Consider the following 13,994-nt stretch of genomic DNA (forward strand, 5'->3'; position numbering starts at 1 on the left):
AAGCACAGGTGAAATTACAAGCCCCGTTAGGAATATCCCAGTAATGCAATTGCAGATTAAAGGCTCTACCTGTGCTGTGTGGTCAGTGGAGCAGAATCCCTGCAGAAATACTGTCTAGATATTACCCAGTTTAAAGTGAGGCGCTCGGACTGTGTTTAAACGGGGCACTGGGGCTTTAAATGGCTCCTTGAACCCTCGGGCACCCAGTTAATAAACACCCACGTCAGCACAGAGCTCCGTCGCTCTAACCGGGTTTCGGTCTTTAGGGCTGAGCAGGAAGTGTCTGCCTGTGGACCCTGGACGAGAAAAAAAAAGCGCAGAGGGTGGAAAAAGGCGACAGGAATTGGAGAAAAATGGATATGGTGGCAGACTTGGGGGCGAGTAGACTCTATCGGGCGCCGGGTGAATCAAGCCACCAGTGAGTATCGATGGATTTTGTCGGGGGGGGTACCACGGAGTGGGGCGTAAGCGGGTCCTGCCGACACCTCTCGCCTGGGAAGGAGTCGCACGGTTTGGGCAGCAGGCAAATCCTCCCCGCTGCTCGCTGCGCTCCGGACCTCCGGCGAGAAGTCGGGGGTGGTCTGAGGAGGGAAAACGGGCGTATTAGCGCGTCGCACAGCCCACACTGATATGCAACGTGAATGTATTTATATTTGTCAGCTCGCAGCAGTTGCGGGAGGTTTGTGGCTGTTTTTTCTATTGTGTAGCTGGCTGGAGCCTGAAGTGGGCGTCGCTCCAGGACAGACTGGGCTGCTCTGGTGCGCCGCTGCCCGCTTTTCTCTCGCAGGACTGCAGCACTCTCATGTCGGTTTTTGTAGGTCGAATGGTGTCTGAATTTACAGGCAGTAGCTCGGCGAGGATCCTGCGCTCCGGATCGTGTGCCACGAGGAGCACCGCGGAGTGTCGCGGGCGGGCGTTGCTCCGTGGGTTATCGGGCGCTGCGGAGCTTGTCACAGATGATCGCTTTGCTAATTAAAAACGTGGAATTCACACGCACGGCTGTATTAGGTCAGTGTGAAATAAGAATTATTCTGCAAATGAGGTTGCGGCAGATTTTTTTTTTCTTTCTCCGGACAGAATGACCAACTGCAGTGTTTTATTCTGTCCTCCCACCAGGCTGCTGCTTTTGGATCCATCAGATATTTCTTGTGCGCTTTAGCCCTGGGGGATAGTTAAAGGTTTTGTCACCCGATGCTCTCTGACTGGAGTCGGGTGTAACCTATTAGAAGAAGATTTTTGATTGAAGGCTCATCCAGCAAATCACAATGCAGAAAGAAGTCAGGTGGGTGGGGCGTCTGCGCAGCTGGAGACACTCCAGTGCAGAGACAAAGATGAGATAATTGACAGCTACTTCAATGAGTTCCTCTGTGTTTGTAATGTGACCTGCAGTTAGCATTTGAGGTCTGTAGAATCATTATTTACCTTAGAATTACATCCCAGGAGCCAGTGTTCCCTCTCTGATGTGTAAAATGGCACATTATATGAGCATAAAGGTCCACACATGCTGATTCTTTGCTTATAAATTCAGAATCATGAAGACAGAAGTGACTCAGTCTCACTGAGTCTCCACAAGGCCGCTATGATTTTGCTATTTTCTTACAGAACAAGTCAGTGTATGCTGCACACAGCCAGTGAGCGTGCTGTCATGTTGTCTCCTGCAGGCAGCCTCAGAGGTGGTTCAACACGGCCGACATCACAGTGGCTCACCAAAGCAACCTGCTGAAGCAGCTCAACCACCAGCGCCGCCAGGAGCTCTTCTGTGACTGCAGCGTGCTGGTGGAGGGCCAGCTCTTCAGGGCCCACCGCAACGTCCTGTTCGCCAGCAGCGGCTACTTCCGCATGCTGCTGTCCCAGGGGCCCGACGGGCTGCCTGACTCCGTCAGCGCCACATTCGACGTCTTCAGCCCAGAGACCTTCACCGTCATCCTGGATTTCATCTACTCCGGCCAGCTGGATCTCTCCAGTCACAATGTGATTGAGGTCATGTCTGCTGCCAGCTACTTGCAGATGAACAATGTCATCAACTACTGCAAAAACTTCATCAAATCCTCCCTGGACATCAGTGTGAAAGATGAAGAGAGCGAGCGCTGCCTCAGCTTGTCTGAGACCTGCAGCTTCACCAGTGGAGCAGGAGAAGATGCTTCAGAGCAGCAGCAGCAGGGCCCCTGTTCTGTCAGTCCACCGCCTGCTCTCTGGACCAGGGACAACTCCAGATCCCAGTCCAGCTTCATGGGGAAAGACCCAGACCAGGATGCTTCGGCCTTAGCGATAAAGACTGATCCGAGCAGCCCTGCTAATGAGCTCAGTGCAGAGGCAGAGGACCTGCACGACCCTCAGGACCCTCTGTATACCCTCCCTGGATCAGAACGCCGGCGTGGAAAAGGGGGGACCAAGAGGAGAGCACCCAACAGCGGCCGCTCCAACCAGCATGACGATTTGGACATTCAGGAGGCGAGAACACAAAAGGCTGAAAAAGCAGAGGAGCTGTACGCCACTCTTCCACCGATTGTGGGTGTCATCGGGCACTTTAATAAAGGTGTGTTGGACTCTGTGTGAGAAAATGAGCAATCAGCTGTTGAGTTCTGTTTTAGAGAAGTGAGAATAGAAATAACATACTTCATCATAAACACCACGGCACTGACAAAAAGCCACTTTTGTGTTACGGAAATGCCAAGTGTCTGAACAGTTTCTCTTCCTCTTTGCAGATTCCAACCCTATCATGCGTTTCAAATGTCCCTTTTGTACGCACACGGTGAAGAGGAAGGCCGACCTGAAGCGACACCTGCGCTGTCACACCGGGGAGAGACCGTATCCATGTCAGGCCTGCAACAAGCGCTTTACTCGCCTGGAGCATCTCCGCAGCCATTTTGAGACGGTAGGTTTATTCACAACCAGGAGAAGATACAACAAATACGACAAACCAGGCCAAAACGAAATTAGATTCCTATTTAATACATGATCTTATACTGTTTATTACTCCACAGATCCATCAGGCCAGGAAGCTGGTGTGCAGGAAGTGCAAGTGTCAGGTGACGGAGGAGACGGGTCATGTGGTGTGTGAGGGGACGCGGCGCTACCGCATGTGCACGGCCTGCATCCAAGAGGTGGGCTGCGACGACATCCCCATCGACGGCCTGGAGGGAACCAATGAGGAGCCGGCGCTGCTGCTGGGTGTGGACGGGGAGGAGGAGGGCGACACCAAGAGGAGCTGGATGGTGACCGATGACGATGACCTGGCCGAAGACTCGGGGGCCGACCTCATCATCCAGCAGGTGGACGACAGCGACGAGGAGCTGCAGTGAGACGGGACCAAAGTGTGTGTGTGTGTGTGTGTGTGTGTGTGTGTGTGTGTGTGTGTGTGTGTGCAGATGCATGCCTAAATATTGACTGTGTGAGAGTGTGTGTGTGTGTGTGTGTGTGTGTGTGTGTGTGTGTGTGTGTGTGTGTGTGTGATAAAGCCATGGAAGAGAGTTTATGCATAAAATATGGGATCCACTGATGTAAATATACACATTTATGATATATTAGTTGTCTATTGGTTAAATGCATCTCGTTAATCTTTACTTTTAAAGAGATTTTCGACCTTTGTGACACAATGGAAAGCTTTTTTTGCTCACGAAGATATGCAGTATCCAAAGCATGCATATTCAGTGTTTCCTTTGCTTCAATTATAGTTCTATGATATCCTGTTCAATAAGTGTTTTTTGTGTGCATGAAGGAACACCACTTCTTCGCTACTTTTCGGGACTTTCTGCTGCCATTTAGGCAAAACACAGTGACAAAGACAGACTGATGGCTCTACTAGTCACTTAAGGGAAGCTTCAAAGCTAATTTTTTATTTTTTTTTTATGTTTCACAGTTGCTGTGCTGGTAATGTCTGATTATGATATGCACTATGATATAAACACAAAATATAATTTATTAGTTTTTGTTTTATTGTTTTTTTGAGTTTTTACTTTTTTGACACATTAAAGATATTTTTATACATTTGTTTCTGGGTCTTTGTCATAAACAGGGAAATGCTGTTGCAGGTCTCCTCATCCAGAAGAAGCTTCTGTCTTTCATCTATTACAATAAAGAATATTAAATAATGTAAAGGGTAGGGATAATAAATCACTTTTAATATAAAGCATGAAGGACAGGAAAAATATTATTCCTGTGTAAACAACAATGGTCCTATTGTTCTAATAATATTAGCAGGAAAGTTATTTTGGGGTTTATTACATTTAAAATATGGCAATATGACTTCTCTAACACATCATTTTAAATGTTACTCATAATGTTGAGTTTAACTCTGAAAGATGGACCTAAATTAAGTAGGAAGATTTCAGTTGTAGAGTGAAGTGAGTTTCAGGTGTATGGAAGATCTCCCCTCCCACAAACTCTTTTCTTTTTTTTCCCACCAGAGGCTCTGTAACACACAGACCAACACAAAAGACTGTGCATGAATTTCTTCCCTCAGGCTGTCAGGTTCCTTCACACCCTAAGGAGAAAGACTTGACTACTAAAACTACAGAACCATCTGCAGACATCCATCTGGCACCCCAATTATTCATTTTCATTCCATACTTTTGATGACCTTTATACAATACTGTATAACGGTACTATAACTTTACAGTATATTTAAACTTGGAAAAATATGAACTTATTTTATTATTATTATTATTATTATTATTATTATTATTATTATTATTATTATTATTATTATTATTATTATTATAACTAACCCTAATCCACACCATATCAGTAACTACAGCTGCTTGTACATTTTAAAACCTCTGGGTTTCTTACTGCAGTGCTGCTACTTCTGCAAAAGTCACGAACCACTTTTTACTTGCCACTTTATATTACTACTGTTATATACTGTTTTCTGCATTTTGAACTGTGTGTACACTATATGTGTGAAACCTTTCCCAATCCCTACAGTTTCTTCTCTATATTTGTATGTCGTCTGTTTAAGCATGGTGTTTACAGAGTAATGTTTACTTAGTGTCTGTAGTACTTTCCAAAGGCTGTAAGTTACTTTTTCCACACATTATTGCACATGCAGAATTTATATGGTAATTTTGTATTTAAATCATATTCTTTTCAACATACACAAGCATGTATGGTATATCTTCTTAACTAGAGAAAAATTCAGTGCAGTATTGTTGTTTCCTACACTCAGTGGAATCTGTGCAATATCATAATTTTCACCTATGGGAGAGTCTGTAAGAATGTCAACAGCACTTATTTATATTTCCTATTTATTTTAACTTTTTTCGGTGAATGTCCCGATATTCTTTTTTTTGGGTACAATATCCTCTTTGCTGCTGTAATACCGCAAATTCTCCTGCTGTGGGATTAATAATATGATGAGATTAATGATATGAACAGAAATTTGTCACTAGAAACTAAATTTGAATAACATATTAAGAATTTATATTACTTAACTTGATTAATTGCAATAACATTTTGAATTAGAATCTTGTAAACTGAAATTGAATTTATTAGGTTGATCTCATTTGTGGAAAAAAACTTGAAACATAATTCAGTACTTTGAAATTTAGTTGAGTTGCTCTGAAATTGTATTCGATTCTCGCTGAAAGTTTAGCTCTTGAAATTCAGGTTCTTAAAATTCTAATTATTATTTCTGCCCACATACTCATTTCTAAAATAATGAATAATATAATTCCGCTCTCCGGCCTGTAGGTGGCGCCGACGCGGTGCAGTTCATCAGCAGTGACGTTCCTGTGAAGAAGACGTGACGTCAGGCTGAAGGTTGGACCAACATGGCGGCCGTTATGAGGCTGGTCAACAGAAGCACTTTAAGTTCAGTGATGGGGCAACACTACGCGGCGTTCAGCTCCTCAGCGAAGCTCACAGCGGTGAGTTTTCTTCTGCTTTTATCCCCCAGCTGGTCGCTCAGTGCGGCTTCTGCTGTCACCGAGGACCGCGGTGTTTCTCCGACAGCTGTTAGCGTCCTCTATGGTCGAGCTAGTAGGCTAGCTGTCAGGCTGGTTAACGTTTACTAATTAAACGCTCCCTGTTACCTTTACGTGTCTGTGTGTGTTTTTAGGCTGGTGTAAATGCAGGTCATACTCTTCCAGATAAGGTGAAAATAGTGGAGGTGGGACCTAGAGATGGACTCCAAAATGAGAAGGTAATGTTATGTAACAATAAATGCTTTTTGAAGTACATATGGGACACACATGAGTTATTCAGTCTAACGTTGTTAGTGTTTATGAGAGAGATTTTCATCCATCAGTGTTGAGGCAGAGCAGGTGCATAGTTTGGTAACCAGAGGAAACATATGAGTCATGCAGTATCAGTGTTATCCTGTGTTCCTCATTTTATTGTGTCATTTTTTCCTCTCTCAGACTATCGTTCCTACAGAGGCAAAGATTAATCTGATTGACATGTTGTCAGAGTCTGGGTTGCCTGTTATTGAAGCCACCAGCTTTGTGTCCCCAAAATGGGTTCCACAGGTGAGTATGTTCTTCCACAGCACTGCATATGGAAATGGTGAACACCCCTCTCAGAACCATACAGAAACTGCAGTGTAAAGGAATGAATGGACTGTGTTTTGTTAACTGGTTTCTGTCATCCAAATGTCAGATGGCAGACCAGGTGGAGGTGATGAAGGGCATCAGTAGGAAACCTGGAGTGTCTTATCCAGTCCTCACCCCTAATCTCAAAGGTTTCCAGGCTGCTGTGAGTGTCACAACACATTTTCTCCACTGGCTGCATAAATGCAGTGCATATCCAGCATGTTACATTGTAGGATATACATCTAAAAGTTTCACAAATTAGATAAATAAATTTTCACCAAAAGCGTTTTTCCCTGCTTTTATTTGCTGCAGGTGAAGGCAGGAGCTGCAGAGGTAGCCATATTTGGTGCTGCATCTGAGCTGTTCAGTAAGAAGAACATAAACTGCTCAGTGGATGAGAGTTTACAGCGCTTTGACGAGGTTATGAAAGCAGCAAAGGAGGCTGGTGTGCCAGTTAGAGGGTAAGATGGCTGGCTCCCTCTCAACTGTCAGCAAACCTTTAAATCAGTTAAACTACTGTTTAATTCTTGCACCAGCCTCAACTGTGTTTAATGTCTTCCCAGTTACGTCTCGTGTGTCGTTGGATGCCCATATGAAGGCAAAGTGGCACCTGAAAAAGTTGCTCATGTGAGTTTGGACTTCATAAATGCTGCATTATTTAAATGAGTAAAAATGACAGAACAACAGAAACATAACCACTCAATCTTGTTTCTGTCTCACAGGTAGCCAAGCGTCTGTATTCTATGGGCTGCTATGAGATCTCTCTGGGTGACACCATCGGAGTGGGAACTCCAGGTAGTATTACTGCAATGCTGGAGGCAGTGAGCAAAGAGGTGCCAGTCAGTGCGTTGGCAGTGCACTGCCATGACACCTATGGTCAGGCTCTGGCCAACATCCTTGTAGCCTTACAGGTCAGGCTCTGTTCTGGTTATTTAATTCTGAACATGTCTTTGAATAATACAGAGAATTTAATAGGATGACCTCATAGATGATCTGATTATATAGTTGACTTCGGTTGTTTCTGTGTTTTTCAGATGGGAATCAGTGTGATAGACTCATCAGTAGCTGGATTGGGTGGCTGTCCGTATGCCCAGGGGGCTTCTGGGAACGTTGCAACTGAAGATGTAGTTTATATGCTGCATGGACTTGGGATTCAAACAGTAAGAAGCCACACTTCATTTTCTAAAGATGCTGCACTTATGTATTACCATTATATTTACCTCTGTTTACAAAAAAAAGAATTAATTTACTTTAAATTTTTTAATGAGAAGCTGCCCTTCGTTGGATTTAACGAATCCGTCTTTGCAGCAGGCAGAAATTCCAACATAGTAAATACTAAATTGTGGACACAGATGTTGATGCTTGTATTGCTCTAACTCATCAAACTGTAAAGCTAAAGAATGCAAAACTTATCCTTGCAAATCTAATATTTGTTGTGAATTATTTCCTCTAATTTTTTTTAAAAAAAGCAGAACTCGTCACCCCTAGGAAATGATTTTGTACAATCTGAATTTGAAATGCTCAGATTTGACCCTTTGTTCCCTCACCTCAGGGAGTGGACCTCTCAAAGCTGATGGATGCTGGAGCTTTCATCTGCCGAACCCTCAACAGAAAGACCAGCTCCAAAGTAGCACAGGCCACCTGCAAACTGTAAGCCAAACTCTGGGCTCTTTCGCAGACTCTATACTGCAGCAGCCATGTTACTGAGAGCCATCCTCTCCTGCACTTTGAGTTCTCCCCACTTCAATTCCAGTTTGATTTATCCTCTGTCACGGATTGTGATTACTTTAACATTCGGATGGTACTGACACCTCTCTCTGTTTAGAAAAAAAAATCTGATCAGATGTTCATTACATGATAGTATTACTGGAATGGTGCCTTATGTGGTGTCTTTAATGACGCAGATTCTGTCAGAAGCGTTCACCTGTTTTTATTAATGTGCTTACGTTACACTCCCAGCAGTGGGTAAGCCAAAGTGAAACACAGGCTTTGTTTCTAATAGGAAAATTATCCAGTCAAAATGTCCTAGGAAGGGATAAACTCACTGTTGATGACAGAAGTGTTGTTTTGATTTTGTTTTATAATCCTCTGTATGCAGTGATCACTATTTTCAAATGAATTGTCTACATAGGGAGTATCTGTGGAAACCATCAGTCCTTATGAACGTGGGCACTGTGCTGGATCGTGAAAAGTTCTGGAAAAATATTCCATAGATTTTTTGTTTATTTTGATAGGATTTCTAATTTTAGTATAAGTGTATTTATTTTTGAAATACCTCTCTTCGAATTCAACATGTACATATCCCTCTGGACTAAGAGTTTTAAAAATAAAAATTATTTCTTTAATTCAATGTGTCATCAACATTGATTGTACAGCAGCATAAAGAATCTACAGGGACTGAAGTATAGTCGTAGAAGCTGTTAACTTGAACTTTGGATATGTGACGTCCCGCTTTCATGTGGTCGACGCCACTTGTACAGCCTTTTCATTCAAGAAAAATGAGTTGAAACCATCACTGATTATAGAAGGTATCTGAAGTGAGAGTCGATCTTTTGAATCTATAGTGATTTTCCAGTTTGCGGAAATGATTCAGAATAAACAAAAACTGTTGCCTTTGCTGCACCCCTTTAAAACCAGATTGACAAGTCTGACACGCTGGCTGAGATTCTTCGTGCAGGCCTATATAAGTGTCTGAGACAAGAAAACAGCACGTCATAATGATTCACAGCAAATTCAAATGAATAATTTCTAACTTCCGTTCAAGCCTGGTATTGGTTCTTGTTTTAAATTTGGGAATGAATCAGTAGCAGTGGAAAAATTCAGCTGCTTAAATGATAGGCAGGATAACAATCAGATAGTACTGTGGGAGTCAGAATACCTTTGCACTATATTTAGATGGTTGGTTGGTTGTGTCTTTAGAAAGGTAGCAAGTGTAATGGTAAGTCTTAAATCATTTTCTAAACTAAATCTGAGCTACTTCTCTAAACGGAAGCCATGTTTTAAAAATAAGATAAACATAAGATATCACTACTGTCACTGTTAAAACACCAAACACAAACTTGTATTCAATAGATTTATTATATTTACATGTATAAAAATGGCACATATATTAATTACAAGTGCAGAAAATGCATTTCCATCTGATGTCCGCAGTGGATGAGGAGGAACTCATAAAAATAGGAAAATAGTTCAATGAACCATGTGTTTGTCCAGCCTGCCTCCTGATTCCTCCACTGTGCTCCAGCTCTACCAACACAGAACTAAACAGCAGCATTCCTTTGGCCTCATTTAAATCAACAGTGGTCCTGGATCAGGCGAGGTTGTGTACAAGCACATCCAAACACAGGCAGTCTATGTACAATTTGTGGCTGTGCAGCATAAACCTGAGACCAGCAAAACGCCTACCAAGGATGTGGATGAAGGAATATAAGCAACAGTATATGCATTCTGTTACTGTAATTGATATTATCTCACTGATAAATCCCATAAGTTCATTTTGGGCTGATTTGCACACCTTCAAGTATTGCTCAGCCATAACTCTGGAGCATCCTCACTCTAGTGTACATTATTTACCATTCTTCGTGGACTTGGGATCACCAGGACATCAAAATGTCAAGACAAAACAATGATTTAAGTTTAAATTAAATAAAAGTGATCACTGCAGAGCTCATCAACAACTCTGACACACCACTGTAGACACTGGCAGGGAGGCTGAATACCTCTGCCAGGTGTGTCCTGCCTCCTTCCCCTCCTATCTCAAAACTCCAATGACAAGAAAGACTGAACCTTTACTGGAATGCTGTAATAGGAGTGAAACTAAGAAGACACACAGACTTACTGTATTCAAAAAGAAAAACCAAATATCATTAACAAATCAGTTTGGCTTTAGTGGACTTGTAATGTGGGTGTTGACTTGGAAACCAAAGTTCACGTGCTCAGTAAGAGTCTTAGATGTGGACACAGAGGCCCACAGGATGAATCCAGTTCTGATGACTCAGCGTCCTGGCTCTGACACACTGTAGTCTTGCTCATAGTTCTGAGTCTGTTTTTTGAGATTTGTCACTGGGATCTAGCCCAAGCACTGCTGAGCTCTTGAGTCTTGGCTCGATTTCAGCTATGATCATGAAGTTGTGGACAGGTTAGGAGCAGAGGCTCGTATCTTGTCATGAAGCTTGAGTGCAGACGACCTGTTTGCTGTCTTGAAGGATGGAGGCTTGTCCTTCAGGTCCTGCCTCGAGACAGGCAGGTTGCAGGTCATCGTTGTAGTCTTCCCGATGCATGGGAATGTTGCGGTTGCGCCTTTTGATCTTGTTTGCACACCGTACGATACGCTTGGAGATGAGATAGATGATCTCGCAGATGTTGAGGACAATGCAGAGGGCCGAGGCTCCAACCATGAAGTATGTGAACACCTTCTTCTCAGTGGGGTGACCGATGTAGCAGTCCACCTGGTTGGGGCAGGGAGCCACCTCACACTTGACCAGCCTCGGCAGGTAGAAGCTGTCGTAGACTCGGTGGAGAATGTAGAGGAAGGCGACCTCGATGCCTGTCTTGACGAAGAGGCTGATCAAGTAGGTCCACCACAGGCCACCGTGTTTCTTTCCCGTGTTGTTGTACAGCTGCTTGCTGGTGTCGCCGTACTTGGCCCTGTGCTTGCGCTCGCGGTCATCACGGTACGCCACATGCATGACCACCATAAAGGACGGGCACGTGACAAAGATGAGCTGCAGGGCCCACAGGCGGATGTGGGAGATGGGGAAGAAGTGGTCGTAGCAGACGTTGGCGCAGCCGGGCTGCTTGGTGTTGCAGTCAAAGTCCTTCTGCTCGTCTCCCCAGACTCTCTCCGCTGCCACCACGTACACCATCACCCTGAACACAAACACCACAGACAGCCATACCCGCCCGAACGCTGTGGAGTATTTGTTCACCCCACTGAGGAGAGCTTGGAAGGTCTTCCAGTCCATGTCTTTGGCTGGCAGTCAAATCTTGCTTCTGTGGAACTCTTCTGTTACTTATAGTAGTTTATCTTCTGACCTGAGTGTGGCAGAATGAAGAATAGGTGAACAAGTTTTCACTTCCATGTCTGAACAAATGTGGCAGCCTCTCCTGTTTGTCACCTAATTACAAATAGCCTTTTATTCTAAGTTGCACAGTCAGTAATCTACATTACAAAGTTTAGTTGATGTGAAAACATTTCCAATATCTTATTTATCAAACCCCCAAAAAACAACCACAGACAGTAACACAGTTATGAGCAGGCCTCAAGCCAAACTGCTCGTAAAGGAAACAAGCTGGACCAACGTTCCTAACACACCCAGGGCTTTTAGGTATATAATGAAAAGAAAAGTGAAAAGTGCATTTATTTCAGAACTTTCATGTCAATATTCATTCTCAAAACAAAGTAAAATCGTCAGTCTTCTGCTGTGTATCTGTTAACTTGGAAAGCAGTACTCAATCATTGAGTTTTGTAACAAATAAAACTGCCTTTTACGCACGGACTGTTCGCGTTATTTAGACATATTTGCGTGGTTCTCTGTCGATATGTGGTCGTTCTAAGTCAGCACTAATCATACTAATAATACATATAGTTTCATTAACTGCCTGATGAAAGTCAGCGAGTCAACACCGCAGACTGCGTTCAGTGCCAATTGGCTAAAACGCGCATTTATAACGCTTAACTCATCTGAGACCGGCCAAAAGTTTCTTCAAAGTGAGTTTTTTACTTACCAAAAGCGAATTAATCCATAATTAGCATCAAGAGGCGTCAGTGTGTGTATATATCCAGCCGATTTCTTGTTGCTTTGAGGCCGTTTGGATCCTTTAACGCACAGACTTGGCTCCACTCGACAGGTAGAGGAGCGCAGTGTTGAGAAATGCGCCTGTGGGTGTGGTTAAAGAAGAAAGACCGGAGCTTCCCCAGATGTTCCTCTCTCTCTCCCTCCCTCTCTCTCGCCTACTCACAAGCCAGTGTTACAAGACAATTCAAATATTTTGTCGCACAACAGTTATCACAGTTCATACACACCATTTTCAGGCACATTGAATGGAATTTGTCGAGAGGCCTCCACACGAACCAGCAAATTTGGAACGAAGTAACCAAACCAGGCATTTGAGACCACATGTGATTCAGGTCTGAGGTTGGCAAACTGAGGACCAGCCAGGAGTCCCTGTGAGGCTCTACAACAAAGTGAAGGATAGGTTATTTAGAATTATTTTACTATGAATAGGTGAACTGAAAAGGCTGAACATTTATTATTTCCGCACATACAACTTGGAGGTATTCAACTCTGTAATAAGATTAAGTCTTTTCAGACAGAGACAAATGGGACAAGACATCCTCAAATAGGGTCTTTGTGCACCTTTTTAAGTTTTAGGGGCAAAAGGCTTAGCTTCATTGTTTTCACGTTCCATGTTTCCAGGAACAGGATTGACTCCTTGTCTCAACTTGTCGCCTAACATAAGAGGCAGGCACACCCTAAGGGTGAATGCATTTTTTTGTTGTGCATGTCCTCTGGATCTTTTTGTTGCAAGTTGCCAAAAGCATGACAAGAGCGAGGCAGCATTTTTTCTGACATGCTCAAAGGGGGAAGGGTAGTGAGGTGATAGGGGACAGGTGGGGAGATTTGTTACCATAAAACCAAAAAATATTCAGGTTCCCTGTTCCTCTTCCTCAAGTTTTAACAACATCTACTATAAAAAATTTACCCTACTTTTTTGTGACTCCAGACTTTAAGGAGGGAGTATAGTATTTCCTTCATCCTTTTCAGACCTGAGCTGTACTCAGATAACACTGTCACAATTCATGAACTCCCAGTGCTCTCAAGCTCACCCTCATTGTCACATCATAGACTATAGCTTTTGTCTTCACTTCACCTCCTACTTTTACAACCGGTCTTATTGTTCTTACTTACAGTGCTATGTTTCTGTTTGAAAACAGTTCATAATAAACAGCATTTGCGGATGAATTGAAGCCACCAGATGCTTTGAGGGATATCAAATGTCTGCTTGTGTAAAATGTCTGGGCAGAACTTGCCAGTTCTTGCAGACCACTCCAGTCAGAGCTATTGAATCCAGTGTTTACATAATATGCCTGCAAATAAAACCCACATATCTTTAGTTCAAGTCAAGTTTATTTGCACTGTTCAGTCTAACACGATGTCTCAGTGGGCTTGTTTCAGGTGACATAAGCGAAGCCTCCTGAAGAAGACCAAAATCTCTAAGAAGACCTTCTAATGAAGCTAAATTACTGTTTTATTTTCCACTTTGCTAACTTCTCTCTCCGACACAAATGAGATGAGAAACGGATGTGGATAGAATTCAGTTTTCTGGAATCAGGCTAAAATGTAGCCAGCTTACATCTTTGTTTGCGAATGTTTTACGAAAGCCTAAACATTGTTTTTCCTGGTATAAAAGGTGGATTTTGTCTGCTGCTGAAACAAATTAACACTAAAAGTAGATCGCTCT

General features: G+C 43.2%; 2 protein-coding genes and 1 pseudogene across 4 annotated transcripts; 2 read left to right on the forward strand and 1 right to left on the reverse strand.

Moving 5' to 3' along the window:
• Nucleotides 1-70: 70 nt before the first annotated feature.
• zbtb8a (zinc finger and BTB domain containing 8A) lies at nt 71-3,990 on the forward strand. Of its 3 annotated transcripts, XM_035955698.2 has the most exons (5): nt 426-1,008; nt 1,117-1,282; nt 1,662-2,536; nt 2,706-2,875; nt 2,985-3,990. In XM_035955698.2, exons 2-5 carry the CDS (start codon nt 1,266-1,268, stop codon nt 3,300-3,302), a joined length of 1,380 nt encoding a protein of 459 aa, XP_035811591.1. In that variant the 5' UTR covers nt 426-1,008; nt 1,117-1,265; the 3' UTR covers nt 3,303-3,990. The 3 variants fall into 3 exon arrangements, with proteins under 3 accessions (XP_035811592.1, XP_023142653.1, XP_035811591.1); XM_035955699.2 differs by lacking the exons at nt 426-1,008; nt 1,117-1,282 and adding an exon at nt 71-418 and having other exon boundaries at nt 1,603-2,536; XM_023286885.3 differs by lacking the exons at nt 426-1,008; nt 1,117-1,282 and adding an exon at nt 71-418.
• A 1,742-nt stretch (nt 3,991-5,732) lies between these two features.
• On the forward strand, nt 5,733-8,875 carry hmgcl (3-hydroxy-3-methylglutaryl-CoA lyase). Its single transcript, XM_023286893.3, has 9 exons — nt 5,733-5,867; nt 6,059-6,142; nt 6,360-6,467; nt 6,598-6,693; nt 6,843-6,991; nt 7,094-7,157; nt 7,253-7,441; nt 7,565-7,690; nt 8,083-8,875. Exons 1-9 carry the CDS (start codon nt 5,772-5,774, stop codon nt 8,182-8,184), a joined length of 1,014 nt encoding a protein of 337 aa, XP_023142661.1. The 5' UTR covers nt 5,733-5,771; the 3' UTR covers nt 8,185-8,875.
• A 714-nt stretch (nt 8,876-9,589) lies between these two features.
• LOC111579572 (gap junction beta-3 protein-like) lies at nt 9,590-12,413 on the reverse strand (annotated as a pseudogene).
• Nucleotides 12,414-13,994: the final 1,581 nt, after the last annotated feature.

Source organism: Amphiprion ocellaris, chromosome 20, assembly GCF_022539595.1.
Source record: "Amphiprion ocellaris isolate individual 3 ecotype Okinawa chromosome 20, ASM2253959v1, whole genome shotgun sequence".
NCBI classification, from domain to species: Eukaryota; Metazoa; Chordata; class Actinopteri; family Pomacentridae; genus Amphiprion; species Amphiprion ocellaris.